This window comes from Actinia tenebrosa, unplaced genomic scaffold (genome assembly GCF_029948245.1).
Source record: "Actinia tenebrosa isolate PJP-AT-01 unplaced genomic scaffold, QUT_ActTen_1.0 PGA_scaffold14__42_contigs__length_11649687, whole genome shotgun sequence".
Lineage (NCBI taxonomy): Eukaryota > Metazoa > Cnidaria > Anthozoa > Actiniaria > Actiniidae > Actinia > Actinia tenebrosa.
The window spans coordinates 3959427-3981968 of record NW_028292574.1 but is presented as its reverse complement, the minus strand read 5'-3'; the positions used below and the strand labels follow the sequence as shown (position 1 = coordinate 3981968).

At 38.1% G+C, this 22542-nt stretch overlaps 2 protein-coding genes across 3 annotated transcripts in view; one reads left to right on the top strand and one right to left on the bottom strand.

Moving 5' to 3' along the window:
- Positions 1-550, bottom strand: part of LOC116290890 (splicing factor 3B subunit 4) — a 6987-nt gene extending 6437 nt beyond the window's left edge. The window contains exon 1 of the mRNA XM_031698009.2: positions 489-550. Within this exon, the coding sequence (XP_031553869.1) occupies positions 489-522 (34 nt within the window). The 5' untranslated portion in view covers positions 523-550. The remainder of the gene's footprint in view (positions 1-488) is intronic.
- A 1692-nt stretch (positions 551-2242) lies between these two features.
- LOC116290885 (endothelin-converting enzyme 2) lies at positions 2243-20676 on the top strand. Of its 2 annotated transcripts, XM_089029582.1 has the most exons (20): positions 3790-3900; positions 3997-4204; positions 6703-6893; positions 7382-7630; positions 8380-8445; positions 9164-9286; positions 9540-9665; positions 10066-10202; positions 10693-10921; positions 11372-11470; positions 11701-11778; positions 12621-12721; positions 13389-13447; positions 16215-16266; positions 16753-16820; positions 17403-17527; positions 17999-18064; positions 18403-18498; positions 19144-19220; positions 19769-20676. In XM_089029582.1, exons 1-20 carry the CDS (start codon positions 3898-3900, stop codon positions 19866-19868), a joined length of 2253 nt encoding a protein of 750 aa, XP_088885708.1. In that variant the 5' UTR covers positions 3790-3897; the 3' UTR covers positions 19869-20676. The 2 variants fall into 2 exon arrangements, with proteins under 2 accessions (XP_088885707.1, XP_088885708.1); XM_089029581.1 differs by lacking the exons at positions 3790-3900; positions 3997-4204 and adding an exon at positions 2243-2822.
- The last annotated feature ends 1866 nt before the right edge of the window (positions 20677-22542 follow it).

The following is a 22542-nucleotide window of genomic DNA, read 5'->3' as shown; positions in this document are numbered from 1 at the left end:
ATTGCTTTCAAACTGATAAATTATTTTACTTGCATGATGATATTCGAGAGAAGCTTGATTTGCATGAAATATAGATATTTTTCTTTGCGTTTGTATCAAATTTGAATCTAAAAATATGCAGTTCACAACACAGAATTCATAAACAACCACGCTGAAGAATAAAAAGCTTTATAATGAAGACTTCGCAACCCTTAAACCCAAACTTTTTATCTAACTACCAGTTATTGAGTCTATACTACCATTTAAGAGCAAAGATTGTTAAAAAACAACGTTAATCTGTCGTTCACGAGAAAATCTTATCAAAAACGTTTTCAAAATGCAAGTACGTAGGTGACAACAGACAAGAAACAAAAGCAAACAAATAGCATAGTAAAAATTCATATTTTAGCGTAAAAATGGGAATAGAGCTAGAATATTGCATAGCTAATATATACGCCGAAGGATAGAGAGTTTGGAATAGTCTAAAAAGATAAAAAGAGCAAACAAACCTTGATTTCTTTCTGCTATCGGACCGGCCGCCATGCTGAATTTATGACATTAACCACAATACATAGCAGGTTACTCCATTCCACAGGGAACCCAAACCTTTAAAATAACTTTATCATATCAGTTAACACTCATCAGAATTTTACAAAGAAATACTAGATAAATGAATCTTAAAACTAATACTAAATCTATACTGTAATTTAAAACTGCTAAAAATTTATTAGATAATGTACTATAAAGAATAAAACACCTGCTTTCCATAGTGCTGTGCAATACGACCAACAGTAGAATCCTTTTCGATTCTTTTGTTAATATAGCCACACAAAAAAGTTCTAAGTTTTAAAGTTCTTCTGTAAATTCTCCGTTTTATTGATTACGTTTTGATGCCGCTAGTACAAAAATCTTTTCCATTATTCTGTTCTGTTCTGTTAGTCAAAACACAGGGAGCCCAAAAGGTTTTTAGTGTGTCATTAAAAATATCATTTTTTTGTGGAAGTTTTAGAATTTTCGCGAATAGCTACGTTTTCTTTGGCTCCTTTTGCTTACTAGAGCCATGTTTTAGGACAATCTGAGCCTTTTTAACAAAAAAAAATTATACATTCCCCACTTAGCTTGGGCTGCCTGTGTTCAAATTAATGACCCCCATTATTATTATTGATCTTGCGACCCCTCTTAGAATGAATGAAAATATTTCATGAAACTTAATTCTAGTCATGATATTAAGAAAATACACAACCACTGTTCGTAACATAATAGTAAGAATTTTCCAAATTAAATTCCAAGAGTTGGTATCATTGTCTGTCACTATTTGTTGACTAAAGACATTTAAAACAATAACATTGAAAGCCTTATGTAATCATAATCAAGAGTCCGTTTCTCAACGTTTTGTCACATCGGCTTTAAACTGCATCCCTTTACAGCGTCCTTTAGAGCAATTAAACATTGTCGCATAACAATACACCGTACTTTAGCCATTTATAGGTCATATTTGAAATCTTTTCTTAAGATATGGAACCACTTAACCCAGAAATTGATAAAAACCTTAAAATTGTCACCAAAAAGAGAAAGAAATGGCGTGCAATATTCTTAGGTGGGTTAGCAATCCTTGGAATTTTCTGCCTCGTGTTTATTATCCTTTTTGCTGTTGAAAGAGAAGCTAGAAAGAAAGCAGAAAAGAAGGCAAGAGGAGTTACGACAAAAAAGATTTGTGACTCTAAAAGGTGTCTCTTCGCAGCCGTGGGTGAGTACCTTTTTTGTTTTAGTACTAGCCACTCTTAAAATGGTGAAAATTACTCACGGATTAACACAAGCTCTGTGTGGCTGCAATATTATTTTAGTCTTTGATCTAATACTACAAAACACTCCGGCTGCTTTAGTACTCGAGTTTAGAACATGCGTGTTTAGTGTTTTCGACAGTTTTAGGATGTCTTTTTTTTGTTAGTCCGACAGAGTGCCACAAAAATACTTAGTTTCAAAAATTCATTATATTTCGCTATTATCAATGTGACAAATTTGATAACAAAATTCTTTTTCCGATAAATCAAATATTTTATAATCTTAGTACACTAGTTTGATATAGAAATATCAATGAACTGGAAAAAAGACGAAAAACACCATAGTTAACTATGCAGAAACAGAACATATTCGTCTTGATAATCCGTAAGGCCAAAGGTGAACCGAGGTTGTTATGGAAAGTTTAGCATTACGTCACTTCCTCTATCACATAACGAAACAACGTCCACATGCACAAAACCTTATTTTTGAAGCCATGAATGAAAATTATAGTTTCTCAACAAAAGAAGGTTTTAAATCTTTATTAAAGTGATTTCGAAGACTTTTTTATATTCTTGCACTATATGAGTTGGCGTGATATCTTCACATGGCACGGCCATCCATCCTCTACTCCAAACGCCAAGACACGTCATATGATATCGTATAAACTTCGCATAGTTCTCTACCAGGTTCTCTGCCAAGCTGTGAGCTGAACATACTTTTGTCACCAACTTTCCCAGCAAAAATTCACAGAAAATTCTTCTCAAGGAGCAGAGTTGGATGCGTGTGGTAACTAGATAATTTCTTTTTCAAAATGGGAAGCACTTTAGAGCAGCCGTTTGGGGGATCCACGGATGATTTCTATGAAGGAGATACGCACGTGAAATACAAGCTTAGACATTTTGGGAAGTTTAAGATCCTTGCAGTCGTTGCTGGTGTCCTAGCTGTTCTTACTATTGTATTTATTGTACTATTCGCTGTGTCAATGAGCCGAACAAAGGAGAAAGGAACCACGAGTGGAAGGCTTATCTGTGACACTAAGAATTGCCTTTTCACAGCTTATGGTAAGAAAGTTTGTTTGCATGCACGATTCTCTTCTGTTGAAGTTATCATTTGCCTAAGATTAATACATTCTCTTCCAAAGATATTCCATGCACAAGAATAACGACATGCCATTGAATAGTTTAGAAAGGTTTCCTTTTGAGGGAGAGGAGTCTTAAAGTGGTATTATGAAGCCCAATTATTCGTTTTTACCTATTCTAATTGAATGTATGGTGCTTGAGACCTAGGTAACGCAATGTAGTCCTAGTAACACAATCACACAGTTAAGCATGAGAGGTCATTGCAATTCGTTTTAGTTGAGAAATCGTCTAAGGCCATAGTATAGCCATTTTTGATAGCGAAACGGTAACGTCTACGAACGTCGACTGTGCGGATCGGGAAGTGTTCCTTCAGCTAGCCGACGATGCGTACTTTACCCGGTACCCCTCTCTACGTACATCAGTGCTCTGTTTTAATCTACTTTCCTCTGTTTTTATCTTTCCATCCGTCCATCCGTCCATCCTTCCATCCATTCATCCACCTACCCACTTATCTATCCATCCATTCATCCCATCTATTCAATCTATCCAACCATCCGTCCCATCCATTCATCACATCCATCACATCCATCACATCCATCACATCCATCCATCCATTCATCCATCCATCACATCCATCACATCCATCACATCCATCCATTCATCCATCCATCACATCCATCCATCCATCCATCCATCCTTCCATCCATCCATCCATCCATCCATCCATCCATCCATCCATCCATCCATCCATCCATCCATCACATCCATCACATCCATCCATCCATCCATCCATCCATCCATCCATCCATCCATCCATCCATCCATCCGTCCGTCCGTCCGTCCATTGTTCATCCATTTTTTAAAAAATTTCGTTTTAGAAAAGCCATTATATATCAATCTTAATCAAGGTATTCCGGCTTCAAATTGAACCATTCCTGATTTTCCGGATATAGGTCACTCTAGTACTGATTTGAATATGACGCTGTCATACTCGGATAGGTTTACCACACTACACACGGCCTCACATGAGAAATCCTAGCTCCTGTTCGCCTTCAACATGGTATACATTTTTAATTTTTTCATATCTTTAGGTTATTTATATTCAATTGAATGCGTTTGCAATTTTTCTTTTCTCTTTTCATTCAAAACTGGCTAGGATCCCGAAGGTGATAATGACTTCAATCTCAAGTACAAGCTTCGACATTTCCAAAAATTTAGGCTTCTTCTGGTCTTAGTAGCCGTTCTCGTTGTTCTGTGTATAGTTTTTATTGTTCTATTCGCCGTTGAGAGATCCAAGACAACTCCGACGCCATTGCCTCCGCCGCATCAATGTAACACTAAAAAGTGTGTAATTGCAGCTTATGGTAAGAAGGAAAAAAAGATTTTTCCTACCTGTAATCTTGTAGTTAAAATACTTATCATTTGTGGCCGCAGATTTGCTTAAATTTACACCATTTTTGAAACATTATCGAGTTAAAAATACAATACTAAATTTATTATTCGCAAACCATTTGAGAGTAACTCAATCACGCAACCACGATATTCGAGGGGGAAATGTAATTCCGAATCTAAGTACTACGAGAGAATTGTTTGAAAAAAAACTGAGCTTCATTTGAATTTTTTTTTTTTTAATTAATTAGTTTTTGTTTTTTTTTTTTTTGTAGTAAAGATAAATTATTGAATTAAAAAGACCAATATAGGAAACCAGCGATGTCACTTGTGCAGAGGAGAGCAAAACACAAGACTAGAGCTTTTGGAATTCCTTTTTAATCAGTCGACTGATTTTGATTTCTTATTTTTCAAATGTTTTGTGTGGGAATTAATTAGGATTTCTCCTGATTCCTAGTGCTTTGTGGTTTCCATTTTACTGTATAGTTTTTCTTTTCTTTGAAAATCAGCTGTCAGGTGAATCTGATTTATATTCGGAGTTTTTCATGTTTTAATCATGCTTTTATGACCGTGTTATGTTTCTTGTTTTTTAGAACAATGCATTAAGAAATACTTAAACCGCTGCTATGAAAAGTTCTTTAAAAAGGAAAGTTCTTGAAAAAAAAGAAGAAGAAAAAAAAAAAAAAAAAAAAGACAGATTAATCTACGAACTCCCGTCTCGATGTATCATGCTGAAAAAAGGGTTTTTGAAATTTTATCGAAACGAGCTGTTTTAATGCCGTTTATATTTATATATATTCCTAACTTTAAAAAATGCTGTTCTAAATAAAACGTTTCATCATTATTATCCATATTCCTTAGGATTCGAAATATAAAATTATGCTTTAGCTTTAGACGCATTGTCGACATTACGGAGCGAACACTTCCGGTATAAGCGTGCCAAAACCCAGTGAACCGATAAAAACCTAAAAATCTATAACCTAAGGGTGAAGTAAATTTATCTATTTCTGTTTTTGATACTAATAAGAAATGTATATACAAATCCATGATAATTGTTGTGCTCACTGAAGCGGGCTTCCTGTATCTTCGCTTGTAGTAAAAACACGCACTGCTAGAGTCGCAAAGTGGTATCCTGTTTTTAAGCAATCTGATTGGACGGTAATTGTTTTTGCTGTTTCTAATTGGTTCAGAGCGGAAGCCAATTGGATGTTGTGGAAGCTACCACAAGTTTCCCAATCATTCAAAAACCTTCTAATTACTATTCTATCGATTAAAAAACTAGTTTGGGAAAAAATACAAAAATCTTTTTACGGATGATAACACGATTTTTTGTCAAGCCTTTTCCGGTTTCAATATGAGCTGTCTAGACGCTGTGTCTTCTAATCAAAAGAACTACTTATGATTGAAAAGGCGTCAGATTTTGTCTTCCATTAATAACAATTTGATTAAATTTACAAGTTAACTATTTTTTTCCCCAGTATCGTACTTCACCTGCTAGCGTAGTAACCGCAGAAAGTGCCACAAAGGTCAATGCTACCCATTTCTTTAATTGAAGTATACATATTTAGTAAAAATACGCAGGTGATTATAGGAAATCTCGCGCGCTGATTGGTCAAGAAACTCACACTATCACACGATAATCACCTCGAGCGAAAATCCAAAATGGCGGCCAGCCGCTTTGTTGCTGCTACCGGGAAAAAAATGCCTTTTATCTTCTTTTTCTTCTTCTTCTAAAACAATTATTTGCCTCAGGCTCAGTGATTATCGGGGAATATTTACCTCGCCGCTAGAAGACTCACGTCTCGGTAAATATTCCCCGATGATCACTTCGCCTTCGGCGAATAATTGTTAAATAATGCACCCCTTTCGTTCTAAAAGCCCGCGCTACGTTTTCGGTTATCTTCGCAAAGATGTAAGATTGCGTCCCTATTTTTTAACGCCTGCGAAAAAATAGAAAATGATTCTCAAGAGAATGAAATGGCGTGCAATAGGAAAAGGTAATACTCAAACGATATTTAAATAGGCGTTTCATTTTCACAGGCAGCCATGTTGGCGGACAAGACAACAGAGATTTTCTCCTTTGGGAAATTAAATCTCTTGTTATACAAAGACATTGCATTCTTCCTACTCTACGACATATATAGCTGCTGTTAAACTCTCTAATAAATGATTCTTTTTTGCAAGTCACGTCATGGTCGCCATATTGATGGTATTTCACAGGGCCCAGTTGTACGAAGGGTGGATAGCGCTATCGAACGGATAAAATCCTTATCAAGTGGAAAAGTCGATGCTCTTATCCAATAAATTTATTCACTGAATAAGATTTATCCATCGGATAGCGCTATCTTCCTTCGTACAACCAGCCCAGATTTCTTTTTTAAAGAATGCCACCAACATGGCCGCCATATCTTCGTTTGGTTCATGGCTTTCTTGGGAATGATCGCAAACTATTAACAACCTCTTATTCGTTTAGACATGCTGCAACAGCTCAACCAAAGTGTCGATCCATGTGAAGATTTCTATCAGTATGCCTGTGGTGGATGGATAAAGAGTAATCCCTTAAGAAAAGGCGAAACCTCCAGAACAGGATTCTCTACCGTGTCTGAGAAAAACTATGCTGTTTTAAAGAAAGCTGTGGAATCTTCATGGAAAACTTATAGTAAGGTATGGTAAGATAGGGGAAATAGACCCCTTGCACGCCAGTGAAGTCGAAGTAGCTCAAGTTGGAGGATAAAACAAAAGAATTTCAAATTCATGAGAATAGACCCTTTTCGAGTTCCAAATTACCGCTGTGTTTCTTGATTACAGACTTATTTGCTCAGGCTAAGCCTCGAATCAGTGTCTAATTACTCGCAAATACCAACGGTAAAGTAAAGAATGCACAAGTTCAACAATACAAACACTTTGAAACTTAACGGACCTTGACTGGAACACGTGAATATTCTTCACAAAATCAAGGCTTAGCCTGAGTAAATGAGTCTGTAATCAAGAAGCATAGCGGTAATTTGGAACTCGAAAAGGGTCTATTTGCAAACCTATTGTTATGTCCTCCAAATTGAGCTGCATTCCGACGTGCTGCAAGACATCACGTGCTGCAAGACACCACGTGCTGCAAGAAACCCCTTCAATTAGTATTTTTCTGTTTTTCTCAGAATGAAGCAGTAATGAAGACAGCACGGTTCTACAACAGCTGCATCGACGCAGACGCAGTAGAAGCAACAGGAGACGCGCCGTTGAAAACTGTCATCCGGGAGCTTGGTGGTTGGCACGTGAATGGCAATGTATCCGATGAAGACATCCTCTTGAGAATAGCGAAAATCAACCAAGTTGTTCCGAAGAAGCCTTTGTTCAATGTTAAAGTCAGAGTCAACCCTCAACGCTCAGACACTCACGTTGTTATGGTAACGTAACTGCACATGATTGTGAGACTAAATTTAGACGGTACGATTTTCGCCTACAACTATCGTATACAACACGCTTGCGTCTGTCGTAGGCGAGTTGTAGGCTTGATTTACACGCTACGAGTTGTAGGATGGCACGAGCGTGTTGTATACAATAGTTGTAGGCGAAAATCGTACCGTCTAAACTGGCCTTTAAGATGTCGAAGCTCCTTGATATCGTCGACAAATAACTTCCCACAATCCCATACGCCACGAGGTCATTTTTTTGAACTTCGGAATTCATTCATGACTCCGACTCAGACAATAGCGAACAAATCACCGTTGCAGTGTTTTACCAGTGGAATAAAAACCTTGTCCAACAAATAAGTAAAAAGTATTCGTTTTCGAGAGTACTACAAGAATTACGAAAGAATTGAAAGAATTTATAATCAATTTCCCGCGATCAGAGTTATAATTTAGACCTTCTTTACCTTGGTTGCTTGTTGTGCACAGTTCTGACCATGTGATGCCACTCTTGGAAGTTGATTCTTTCATGTGTAAATATTCTAACTTGTTCGTCATAAAAGAATAATTCTCAAGGGAATGTCACGTGGTCTGAAATGGGCAATTTGCACGAAGGTAAAGAGTTGTATACTGAGATATTCTAGATAATTTGTTGAGCTTGTGAGACATAGCAACGGTAACTAAGGGGATTCGGAACCATGAATGACGAATTTCTTATTCATTTAGCTACTCTTTTTTCCTTCTAGTTTGAGAAAGCATCAGTAGGGATGTCTAAAGATTACTACGTCAAAGACACTGCTAACAACCTAAAGGTACGTACGAGAGACTGGGCTTTAGCTTGGCACACGGGGACTGGGGCAAAGGCTTTTGGATGGACAAGAATCTTTGAACATAAACGAACGTATAGAGCATGTGCATGTTACGTCATAGCCTCCATCTTGGTTGATGATTACAAAGCACTTCTCATTAGCTTCTCTTGTTAGATCAACCAAGATGGCGGCTGTTTCATTGTTATTCATGTCTCAAGGGATTTTTCGGTCACGTGGTTGCATTCCAAGAATTGCTGAGTTTCAATCAGCTGATAAAAGTCTTTCAATATCATTATCTGCTCCAAATGGTGGCCAAAAACTGACCACAATATGCTGTCAACCAGAAAGAATTCTATTGATGGTTTTCAACCATTCCCAAGAGAATGAAATAACAAAAGACACGGCGGCCATGTTGGAGGATATAACAAAAGAATTCATTGAATTCTTTTGTTAAGTTCCTCCAACATGGCCGCCGTGAAAACCTTCAATTGAAAACTTGTGATTCATGATGAACATTCTACTTGAGACAGGAAATGACGTCAAGTGAAATCCAGTAATTGTGTGAGAGACTGAGAACAAGTATTCAGTTGGGTGGACAGGACACCCACCTGACGTAGTGGTTTCTTCCATTTTTGATTATTTTCTAGTTCTTTTTCCAAGTTTTAGTCCATGAAAGAAGGTTAAGCGGTCCCTTGAGCATATGTCGTATTTTTCTCGTCAGGTTCGAGAAGCTTACCAACAATACATGAAGAGGGTTGCCTATCTTATTAGCGATGATAAAAACTCTACGAGGACTGACGCCCTGATGATGGAAGTCTACAAATTTGAAGCTGCTTTATCTAAGGTTTGACTTGATTAACCGTATACTGAATACCGCATAATAGTAGTCCTTGTTTAACAAACCTGTCTCCAGTGGCTATACAAACCTGTGCCCTAATTCCATGTTCAAATCGAGGAAGGTATAAGTCAGTGCACGGTTCACTCACAGATTCACCTTGCCCTGCTCTTAAAAAAGTGGACGAGAAGACCTTGGGAAGACATTGTATAAATCCCACGAATAAAAATAAATAAATAAGTAAATATCTCAATGATTTCAGCTTGAGCAATTAAACTATGGTTCGTACTCGGCGGAGGAGCTCATGCAACAGGCTGCGGCATCCGGGAACCTGGAAAACGATATCACTATATCTATTAAACAGCTCGCGAATGCCTCAGGAATCAAAGTAAGTATCCACCCTCCCGACCCTCACTTCCAAAGTGTGTTTGCACGGGGGACGACGTAATAATGATTTTCCTGGTCCGAGAATTAAAAGAAAATAAATTATCATACGCAATCTCCTACCCAGAGCCCACGTATCTCTTGGTCGGTACCGAGAAATGCTGACCAAGAGGAACGCGGGCTCTGTTTTTTTCAATAAAAATCTTATGAGAATTTGATTAAAAAAGTTACAATATTATCTCGATTATAAAACACTTTATATAGCACTTTTCGGGTTGTAACTTGTTTGTATGTTCAGAACATTTTGAAATCTTGGGTTGCCTGTGGTTTTAGTATTACTCTATTTAGTCATCCACTCATTATTCTTTAATTATCTTTGTGTGTGTGTGTTTCGGTATTTGTAGGTCGCTGAAATTGTTGGTTTTCTGACGCAAGTTTTTAGCTCACAAAAGTTCACTTTCGACGAGAAATCCAGAATCCTAGTTTATCCACCAAAATATCTCCTATATCTGTACCAGCTTTACGTCAACCAAACCATAAAGTAAGTATAACTTTTATCTTTCTATAGAGGTTTTGCACCATCACGTGATGGCAGCCATGACAGGAGGCAGGAACAATTGAATCTGGTCTAATGTGATTTACACGAGATTCACATTACTGCCATGCGCAGTAGGTTCCACATTATGTCATGCGCAGTAGGTGCTACATTACGCCATGCGCAGTAGGTGCCACATTACGCCATGCGCAGTAGGTGCTACATTACGCCATGCGCAGTAGGTGCCACATTACGCCATGCGCAGTAGGTGCTACATTACGCCATGTGCAGTAGGTGCTACATTACGCCATGCGCAATAGGTGCCACATTACGCCATGCGCAGTAGGTGCCACATTACGAAGGCCATTCGCTGTTATTTACAACATTCTTGCACCCAGAGCTCCTCGGTTTCGTTCCTACCAAGCCGATTGGTCCAAATAGTCGTGCATACTCAAACCTTCGACGAGTATTCAAAGTGTCTTTTCTATTCTATCAGAGATCCCAAAGTTATCGATAACTACGCCATGTGGACTGTCATCCATCAGTTTATCCTTGCACTTCCGTCCAACTACAGTGAAGCTAACAATCTCTTTAGAAGTTCTCTAGTCGGGAACGCGACGGATCATCGTTGGAAAAAATGCTTATCGAACATGCAATATGCGATGAAAATGCCCCTTGGTTTGTTGTTCGTTGAACGGGCCTTTGACAAGGAAAGTCGAGCTACGGTAAGAAGTTTACTGAGTTTTAGCATCTTGTTTTTGAGTCGGCAAGCGCTCTCCTTAAAGGCGCGATTACATCGGAGCAATTTTATCTGCAACTTGTCTCGCAAGTTGGTCGGTAAAAAAAGGTTAAAAACATCGATTACAAGGTCAGGTTACTCCGTTGGTCGGTAAAAACAGGTTAAAAACATCGATCACAAGGTCAGGTTACTCCGTTGGTCGGTAAAAACAGGTTAAAAACATCGATCATAAGGTCAGGTTACTCCGTTGGTCGGTAAAAACAGGTTAAAAACATCGATCATAAGGTCAGGTTACTCCGTTGGTCGGTAAAAACAGGTTAAAAACATCGATCACAAGGTCAGGTTACTCCGTTGGTCGGTAAAAACAGGTTAAAAACATCGATCATAAGGTCAGGTTACTCCGTTGGTCGGTAAAAACAGGTTTTCTTTTTTTTAGATAAAAGAGATGTCGAATTATGTTCGAGAATCTTTTTTGAAGAATCTTGCCGAGTGTACATGGATGGATGGGAATACGAAGGAAAACGCGAGGCAAAAGGTGAGGTCATATGCCGAGATGAAGGGAATCAACGATCCTGTAGCATTAGTGCACCCACCTCTAATCTCAGGGGTCTTGGGTTAAACTCCTGGATTCTCTCCCTTGATTCAAGGGGCTTTCTTTCGTTAACGCATGCGCAAATGTTCCCAGTCCTTTCTCTTCCTAATCCTTCCGTGTAAGAGATCTGGGTACAAGGATATCGATAACGAATCTAGCTTTTTCGTTCCCAGGCTCTGGCAATTAAGGAAGATATTGGATATCCTGATTTCATCAAAGATCCTGTGAAACTGACCAATGAGATTAAAGATGTAAGTAAAAGCCAATCAGATATATATCCACCAGTCATTTGGTGGTAAATAAGGACATACCACGACACGAGTGAAAAACGTCTGCGCATGCTCTGAATCCGTATGCAAATTAGTCAAAACATAAGTAAATTTGACTTTCAAAGATGCCTGATAAATTGGACCTCTCAAAATGCCAAAACTTAGTGTCCATGCTTGAAACTTAAGGCTAATTCTTTCATATTGTGTTTGTTAATAAATTTTCTTGGTCTGACAAAAGTATACTCTTGAACTTTTTTGTATACTTGGAGAAAACAAACATTTATTTTTTCATTCAAACTCTTCAAAATTCCTAGAAAACGTGCTGAAATGCACGCGTGCGCGAACGTTTTTCTCTAGTGTCACCACACGACATAATCGGAGATTCGTTAACTCTTCCATAGGTGTTCTGACTTCGATGCATTGTGATCTAGCTTGGGTACAAAAAACACCATATAAGGCATGATAAAGAAAATACGTTTGTATCAAAGCTAGACCACAATCGCTATCTCTTTTAAGTTCTTTAGGCCCCTTGCATGCGACGTCAAAGTAGCTCAATTTGGATGACAAATCTAGGAAGAAAATACACCTCCACGACAAAACAAAAGAATTTCAATCTCCTGAGAACTGGGAACCAATCGTTATGTCCTCCAAATTGAGCTGCATTCCGACGTGCTGAAAGGGGCCTATTGCGAGGCCAAAGTCGTCCTCGCTTCGATGCACAGGCACGTTTACCTTTAAAGATGGCGCAGGGAGCTGTGAAGGGGACTTCTCGAAAACAGTCGACTCATCTTTCTTGGTTTAACAATAGGCATTTATACTTTCAGCTGGAGGTTGGAAGTCAGCTATTCCAAAATGTCAGAAACACGATGAAATTCATGGTCCAAACGAATTTTGCTAAATTAACGAAACCAGTTGACAAGGATGAGTAAGTACAAACAGCCCCCCCCCCCCCCCCCACGGGGCACCTGAAGTCAACGTGTTTTCTTGGGAACTGCTTTTCCTTTATATACTAAGACATATAAGCTTAAAACTGTGTTTTGCATTTGATTGACAAAGTTTTCGAGTTGTTTGAGTCACAGAAACGAAGACAAATGGCCAATCGTTGAATTTAACAAGGCATTTGTTGCAAGTATCTTTTGTTATGTCAACTAATATGGCGGCCATGTCTTTTGTCCTTGTGCATGTGACGTCATAGCCACCATGTTGGATGACTGGAACAAAAGATTTGGTCTTGGTTTCTTTTGTTATATCAACCAACATGGCGGCCATGTCTTTTGTCCTTGTGACGTCATAGCCGCCATGTTGGATGACTTGAACAAAAGATTTGGTCTTGGTTTCTTTCGTTATATCAACCAACATGGCAGCCATGTGTTTTACTATTTCTTATCTTGGGATACTCTAAGAGTACCCCAAAGTAACCCAAGAAGTGCAAGGTTAAAAGCAAGGGACTTTCAAGTCAATTTTGTTATTTCAAGCAACCATTTTCTATTTCGTATAATGCTAGACGAATGAAGACATTCCCTTATAAAACTCTGCTGGCTGCTTGTTTAGTCTTTTAAGTTATTAAAATAACTGTGTTGTTATTATTTTAGGTGGCTCCTAGGCCCGTCCCAGACCAATGGATACTATGCACCCAATCAAAACAGAATAGGTATTGTGCTACTCAATATTATCAACAGACTTCTTTACCCAATACACCTCTTTTGCTTGGATGTAATGTTTCACCATTTCAGACCACGTGTCATTCCCTTGAGTATTATTTCTTTTCCTTAGGGCATAATGTTTTTCCATTTCAGACCGGCCACGTGTCATTCTCTTGAGAATAGGATTCGTTTGAGTTTTATCCATATTAATGTGTCTCATGCGCAACTGTTAAACAAAGAAATGATACTCTAGGGAATAACACGTGATCTGAAATAGTGTGCAACTGTTAAACAAAGAAATGATACTCTGGGGAATAACACGTGGTCTGAAATAGTGTGCAACTGTTAAACAAAGAAATGATACTCTAGGGAATAACACTTGATCTGAAATAGTGTGCAACTGTTAAACAAAGAAATGATACTCTAGGGAATAACACGTGGTCTGAAATAGTGTGCAACTGTTAAACAAAGAAATGATACTCTAGGGAACAACACGTGGTCTGAAATAGTGTGCAACTGTTAAACAAAGAAATGATACTCTAGGGAATAACGCGTGGTCTGAAAGTGTGCAACCATTAAACAAAGAAATGATACTCTAGGGAATAACACGTGGTCTGAAAGTGTGCAACCATTAAACAAAGAAATGATACTCTAGGGAATAACACGTGGTCTGAAAGTGTGCAACCATTAAACAAAGAAATGATACTCTAGGGAATAACACGTGGTCTGAAATAGTGTGCAACTGTTAAACAAAGAAATGATACTCTAGGGAATAACACGTGGTCTGAAAGTGTGCAACCATTAAACAAAGAAATGATACTCTAGGGAATAACACGTGGTCTGAAAGTGTGCAACCATTAAACAAAGAAATGATACTCTAGGGAATGACACGTGGTCTGAAAGTGGTAAACATTAAACAAAGAAATGATACTCTAGGGAATGACACATGGTCTGAAAGTGTGCAACCATTAAACAAAGAAATGATACTCTAGGGAATGACACGTGGTCTGAAAGTGGTAAACATTAAACAAAGAAATGATACTCTAGGGAATGACACGTGGTCTGAAAGTGGTAAACATTAAACAAAGAAATGATACTCTAGGGAATGACACGTGGTCTGAAAGTGGTAAACATTAAACAAAGAAATGATACTCTAGGGAATGACACGTGGTCTGAAAGTGGTAAACATTAAACAAAGAAATGATACTCTAGGGAATGACACGTGGTCTGAAAGTGGTAAACATTAAACAAAGAAATGATACTCTAGGGAATGACACATGGTCTGAAAGTGGTAAACATTAAACAAAGAAATGATACTCTAGGGAATGACACGTGGTCTGAAAGTGGTAAACATTAAACAAAGAAATGATTTCTCTAGGGAATGACACGTGGTCTGAAAGTGGTAAACATTAAACAAAGAAATGATACTCTAGAGAATGACACGTGGTCTGAAAGTGGTAAACATTAAACAAAGAAATGATTTCTCTAGGGAATGACACATGGTCTGAAAGTGGTAAACATTAAACAAAGAAATGATACTCTAGGGAATGACACGTGGTCTGAAAGTGGTAAACATTAAACAAAGAAATGATACTCTAGGGAATGACACGTGGTCTGAAAGTGGTAAACATTAAACAAAGAAATGATACTCTAGAGAATGACACGTGGTCTGAAAGTGGTAAACATTAAACAAAGAAATGATTTCTCTAGGGAATGACACATGGTCTGAAAGTGGTAAACATTAAACAAAGAAATGATTTCTCTAGGGAATGACACATGGTCTGAAAGTGGTAAACATTAAACAAAGACATGATACTCTAGGGAATGACACATGGTCTGAAAGTGGTAAACATTAAACAAAGAAATGATACTCTAGGGAATAACACGTGGTCTGAAAGTGGTAAACATTAAACAAAGAAATGATACTCTAGGGAATGACACGTGGTCTGAAAGTGGTAAACATTAAACAAAGAAATGATACTCTAGGGAATGACAGGTGGTCTGAAAGTGGTAAACATTAAACAAAGACATGATACTCTAGGGAATGACACATGGTCTGAAAGTGGTAAACATTAAACAAAGAAATGATACTCTAGGGAATGACACATGGTCTGAAAGTGGTAAACATTAAACAAAGAAATGATACTCTAGGGAATGACACGTGGTCTGAAATAGTGTGCAACTGTTAAACAAAGAAATGATACTCTAGGGAATAACACGTGGTCTGAAAGTGTGCAACTTTTAAACAAAGAAATGATACTCTAGGGAATAACACGTGGTCTGAAAGTGTGAAACTATTAAACAAAGAAATGATACTCTAGGGAATAACACGTGGTCTGAAAGTGTGCAACTGTTAAACAAAGAAATGATACTCTAGGGAATAACACGTGGTCTGAAAGTGTGCAACTGTTAAACAAAGAAATGATACTCTAGGGAATAACACGTTGTTTGAAATAGGAAAATATAATGCCAAAGCCAAAAAGGTTTATTCTCGACAAAAATGACTCGAGATTTAATGGTCTTCAACCCTAATGACGTTTCAAACCTCAACTACCACGACTCTTTTCAAAATCTCTTATACTCAAATGTTAAAACTTATTTGAGAATACCAAGACACTAGTGAAAAATAGCAATAACAAACAGTTGCGCGCGACAGTTGTAAGGAAAAATTGTACCATACATGCCATAAAGGTCCACGCCTAAAACCTGGCTTAAAATCTTATCCATTATAAAAAAAATTTAAATGGATAATGACTTTCTGCGTTTAATTTTCAGTCTTTCTTGCTGGAATCTTGCAGCCTCCTTTTTACAATCCACTTTACCCAAAGTACGTATTGCTTGAAGCTAATTTACTTTAGCAGTTATGGTTTAATTTAGCGTTTTTAAGATGAGTCGCATTTCTTAGACCAAGTGCAGACAAAAACCGCTAAAATAAAGCAAAACAAATGTCCTCAATGATAACTTAACCTCTTGGAACAAAGCCCACTTCCGAGATATGCTTATCTCGACACACAAAGGTTTCAGTACGAGGCTAAGTGTTAAAAAAATTCTTTCTTTTCTCCTGTCACGAATCACTAAGCATTATGCACGAAGGCTCACATTGAAACCTTTGTGTGTGAACAAACGAAGCATATCTTGGAAGTCGGCTACTTTTAAAACTTTTGACCGGAAAAATTCTGCATCGAAATTTTTTTTTTACCGAAACTGCTCTTCGCTTTGTGCTCGGAAGTATTTTATAGTATCGACTCTTACTGCTTACTTATTGAAATGGTTTCATCATTGCTTCTTTGATTTTTCCCTCGTTTTCTCACAGGTATCTTAACTACGGTGGTATCGGTATGGTCATTGGTCACGAGATAACCCATGGCTTTGATGGCACTGGTAACTAATCACGTGGTTTAGAAAAGCCCGCGAAGAATAATTATCAGCGCGCTTTGTACGCATGCGCATATTTTTTTTCCACTCCAGTTATTTCCCATTCTTCTTTGTCGTGGATGTCAAGAAATGCCTCTTATCAAAGTGTCTTAAAGGATAAATTAAGAAAATCTCAATTGTACGTAAACACACGACTAGCGTTTTAGAACGCATCCCACATGGAAAGAAGTTCTCATGTGAACTATGCCATCAGCGACGCCATTGCAACATCGGGTATGCTGGTCATAGCAAGGGGTTAATCATCTACGGTCTAGGAGCCGATTAACCTCTCCCTAAGGCTTCGGCCGAGCTTCCTGATCAGTCTGTAATTCCTCCCGGGATAGCGGTGTCGAAATCGCCAGCATAGCCGTAAGTCCATACGACGGTTCAGCACTCGATGTCTGGAAGTATGGTCCTGGTTAATCAGCCGATGAACTTTGAAGTAATTCAAGTTGAAATGAACAAAGAGACATTCAAAGGGTGAAGAAAACACACGCACACACACAAAAAAAACCCCACAGAAATGATCGTAATGGTTAACCTTTTTAGGGAGACTGTTCGATAAAGATGGGAATTACAAGACCTGGTGGTCAGATGAATCCAACCAAAACTTTCTCCAAAGGGCAAGCTGCCTTGTTAAACAGTACGACAAATTTTCACTTTTTGGCGTTAAGGTAACTACTACACGGTACGACATGCCGTAACATTGAAGGGCCTTCCCATAAAAATAATTATGGTATGAGTGGGAAACGTACGGTACTGACTTATAGCAAGTACACGGTACGACATGCCGTAACATTGAAGGGGCTTCCCATAAAAATAATTATGGTATGAGTGGGAAATGTACGGTACTGACTTACAGCACGTGCACAGTACGACATGCTGTAACATTGAAAGAGCTTCCTATAAGAATGCTTATCGTATGAGTGGAAAACATAGCGTACTGTCTCACAGCATGTACACGGTACATGCCGACACACGGCTTCCCAATCCCATAAGAATTATTTTTTTATGAGTGGGAATTGAAATGCTTTCCAAAGTCATTCTTTGAAACTGACTATATCACGTGACGGCAACACTGAAATGGTTTTCCATCGATTTCTAATAATAAATCGCTAACGGTTACCTATCAATATTTTTCTCAGCTTAATGGAAGTAATACCTTAAATGAAAATATCGCCGACAACGGAGGAATCAAAATTGCTTATTCGGTAAGCTTTAGTTTCCCATTATTTTCTTTTCCCATTTCTCAACTAATTTAATATTTTTCACAGTCATTTATAATTTTTTCCATTTCGTGCTTTTTAATTTTCTATTTTTCTAACATTTTATTTTTCTGTTTCTAAATTTTTCTATTTCATTTTCTACTTTTCATTTAAAATTTTTAAAAATATAAATTTTCTATTTTTTCTTTTCTCATTATTTTTTTAGGTATGTTTTAGGAACCCCCCCCTCCCCCCATAATTTTCGTACCATATTAAAACTACAAACTGTTATAGTGCAATGACATGTTAATAAACCTATTATTATTATTTATTATCATTATCAGGGATACAAGTCCTGGGTGAAAGCCCACGGCATGGAAGGCGTTCTTCCTGGCTTAGGATTGACAGCAGACCAGCTTTTCTTTGTAGGATTTGCAAGGGTAGGCTATAAATATATGGTCTTTTCAGGGGCGGATCCAGGAATTTTAGAAGGGGGGTGGGGGTGCCTATTACAAAGGTCTTACCAGGAATCCGAGGATAAGGGGGGTGACTGTTACTAACGAAATACCCATAAATTTGAGCAAAAGGGGGGTGACTAGTCACCTATATTACCAACCCTGGATCCGCCCTTTGCTTTTAAAGGTGGAAAAATCCATGAAAATTTTTTTGAATCTCTTTTTTGAAAACCCAAACTTACTGTGGTTTTCAATATTCTACCAACTCAGACATTTCAACGGCTTGTTGCCAAATTGGTTTTTCTCTGCTGTCAGTCAAAAATATAAAAGATACCAACTGATCATTGTCGATTGATGGCAGCGAAAAAAATTTTTCAGCATGCAGCTTGTAACCACAAGTTTGCAGAATATATTGAAAACCTCAATCATGCTCATTTCAAATCTGGAAAGAAAAAAAGGGTTTCCTGAGGTCGTTTTAACGACATTCACATTTTCAACAAATTTTTGAAAAAAATGAAGCAAAAACCAACCATGTACGAAAAAAACAATATGACATAATGCAAAATATGAGGATTTTACACTCTTGAATTTCAAGCCTATCCCTAATGTATTTTTTCTTGTCTTTGTTAGCCTTGGTGTAGTATATACACCAAGAAGCCAGCACTCACACAGATTGAGCAAGATAGTCATTCAAACTCTAAGTTCAGGTAATGCACTTTAAGGGAGGGGATGGTGGGGAGGAATCAGTGAAGACAGAATCAGTAAGGGTAGGGAGGGAGAGGGTAGAGTGGATGGGGCGATTAAGGGAGGGGATGGTGGGGAGGAATCGGTGAAGACAGAATCAGTAAGGGTAGGGAGGGAGAGGCTAGAGTGGATGGGGTGATCAGGGGAGGATGGTGGGGAGGAATAGGTGAATACAGAATCAGTAAGGGTAGGGAGGGAGAGGGTAGAGTGGATGGGGTGATTAAGGGAGGGGATGGTGGGGAGGAATCGGTGAAGACAGAATCAGTAAGGGTAGGGAGGGAGAGGCTAGAGGAAATAAGCGGATAATCAAAAGATGGAGGACAGGGAAAATAAGTGAATGGAATAACCAAAAGTGGAGGGGAGGAAAGAGAGAAGGATGGGATGACCAGATGGAGGAGATGGAAATGCATGGGGTTATTAAAAGGGAATAGGATGGAATAACCAGGGAAAGGGAAGAAAGAGATTGGGATTATATAACTAGTTGTTCTTAACTTTCATTCTTTCATTTCAGAGTCATAGGCACATTACAAAATTATCCAAAGTTTGCGGAAGCATTCAAATGTAAACCCAACTCTTACATGAACCCAGAACAGAAATGTTCAGTTTGGTGAGGCTGATTGACAAGATGTCAGCATAGTGTTACCCTATACTCCAGTCACATTAAAGAAGCTGCGTTAGTTTGTAACTGTTAAAGGTTTTATGTAGTAGTGTTTAATAAGCGAGCAGAAGTATTTTATCAGGATTTAAAAACACGAGGCATAGCCGAGTGTTTTAGACCTGATAATACACGATCTGCGAGTTTATTAAAAGGCTTAAAAAACTCATGATGTATGTTCTCATATTGTACAGAATGCTTTATGAAATGAACCAAGTTTGATAAAGAAAATCCAAGTTAAAGTTTATGCAAATGAAGACGAATCTATTAAGATATAAAACCTCCTTCATGGTCATGACTTCTATTGTGTTTTCCTCATGAATTATTCATGAGTTTTCTAAGTATAAAGATTGGTCGTTAGCTAACTTAAGGTAGTTATAACGATAATTCAATCTAGGGCAGTCAATTCTGATTTTCCATATTCTGAAAAAGCCAGACATTCCAACCACTTGTTGTGAAATTGTCTTTTACTGCCCCCAGTCAAGAACATTAAAGGTAACAAATAATTATTTTTGATTGACAGTAGCGAAAAACCAAATCACTGAGTTTGCAGAATATCAAAAACTGCAGTTTGAAAATTTCTGTTTAAGTCAAGTATACACAGTAATACATACATCAGGAGTTCCGCGCTACTGCTCTATGCGCATGCTCAAGAGGTCAAAAAGTAAGACCTTGGGTTGTGAAATTGGTCATTAGCTAACTTAAGTGTGTTTTGACGGTGATCCAATCTAGGATTACTTATGAAAATTCCTGTCTAAATTGAATATGTGCTGATATTGTTGTCCTGCAACTAGCTTGCCTGTATCTCTGGTTTTCACTCATTCCCAGGGGAGTGAAATAACAAGACACACCACCCATCTTGGTTGATATCATTCCCAAGGGAGTGAAATAACAAAAGACACACCACCCATCTTGGTTGATATCATTCCCAAGGGAGTGAAATAACAAAAGACACACCACCCATCTTGGTTGATATCATTCCCAAGGGAGTGAAATAACAAAAGACACACCACCCATCTTGGTTGATATCATTCCCAAGGGAGTGACATAACAAAAGACACACCACCCATCTTGGTTGATATCATTCCCAAGGGAGTGAAATAACAAAAGACACACCACCCATCTTGGTTGATATCATTCCCAAGAAAGTGAAATAACAAGACACATTTGGTTGATATCATTCCCAAGAAAGTGAAATAACAAAAGACACACCACCCATCTTGATTGATATCATTCCCAAGAAAGTGAAATAACAAAAGACACACCACCCATCTTGGGTGATATCATTCCCAAGGGAGTGAAATAACAAAAGACACACCACCCATCTTGGTTGATATCATTCCCAAGAAAGTGAAATAACAAAAGACACACCATCCATTTTGGTTGATATCATTCCCAAGAAAGTGAAATAACAAAAGACACACCACCCATCTTGGTTGATATCATTCCCAAGGGTGTGAAATAACAAAAGACACACCACACATCTTGGTTGATATCATTCCCAAGAAAGTGAAATAACAAAAGACACACCACCCATCTTGGTTGATATCATTCACAAGAAAGTGAAATAACAAAAGACACACCACCCATCTTGGTTGATATCATTCCCAAGAAAGTGAAATAACAAAAGACACACCACCCATCTTGGTTGATATCATTCCCAAGAAAGTGAAATAACAAAAGACACACCACCCATCTTGGTTAATATCATTCCCAAGGGAGTGAAATAACAAAAGACACACCACCCATCTTGGTTGATATCATTCCCAAGGGAGTGAAATAACAAAAGACACACCACCCATCTTGGTTGATATCATTCCCAAGGGAGTGAAATAACAAAAGACACACCACCCATCTTGGTTGATATCATTCCCAAGGGAGTGAAATAACAAAAGACACACCACCCATCTTGGTTGATATCATTCCCAAGGTAGTGAAATAACAAAAGACACACCACCCATCTTGGTTGATATCATTCCCAAGGGAGTGAAATAACAAAGACACACCACCCATCTTGGTTGATATCATTCCCAAGAAAGTGAAATAACAAAAGACACACCACCCATCTTGGTTGATATCATTCCCAAGAAAGTGAAATAACAAAAGACACACCACCCATCTTGATTGATATCATTCCCAAGAAAGTGAAATAACAAAAGACACACCACCCATCTTGGTTGATATCATTCCCAAGGGAGTGAAATAACAAAAGACACACCACCCATCTTGGTTGATATCATTCCCAAGAAAGTGAAATAACAAAAGACACACCACCCATCTTGGTTGATATCATTCCCAAGAAAGTGAAATAACAAAAGACACATCACCCATCTTGGTTGATATAAGTCCCAAGGGAGTGAAATAACAAAAGACACACCACCCATCTTGGTTGATATCATTCCCAAGGGAGTGAAATAACAAAAGACACACCACCCATCTTGGTTGATATCATTCCCAAGTGAGTGAAATAACAAAAGACACACCACCCATCTTGGTTGATATCATTCCCAAGAAAGTGAAATAACAAAAGACACACCACCCATCTTGGTTGATATCATTCCCAAGGGAGTGAAATAACAAAAGACACACCACCCATCTTGGTTGATATAACAAAATAATTCATTGACAAT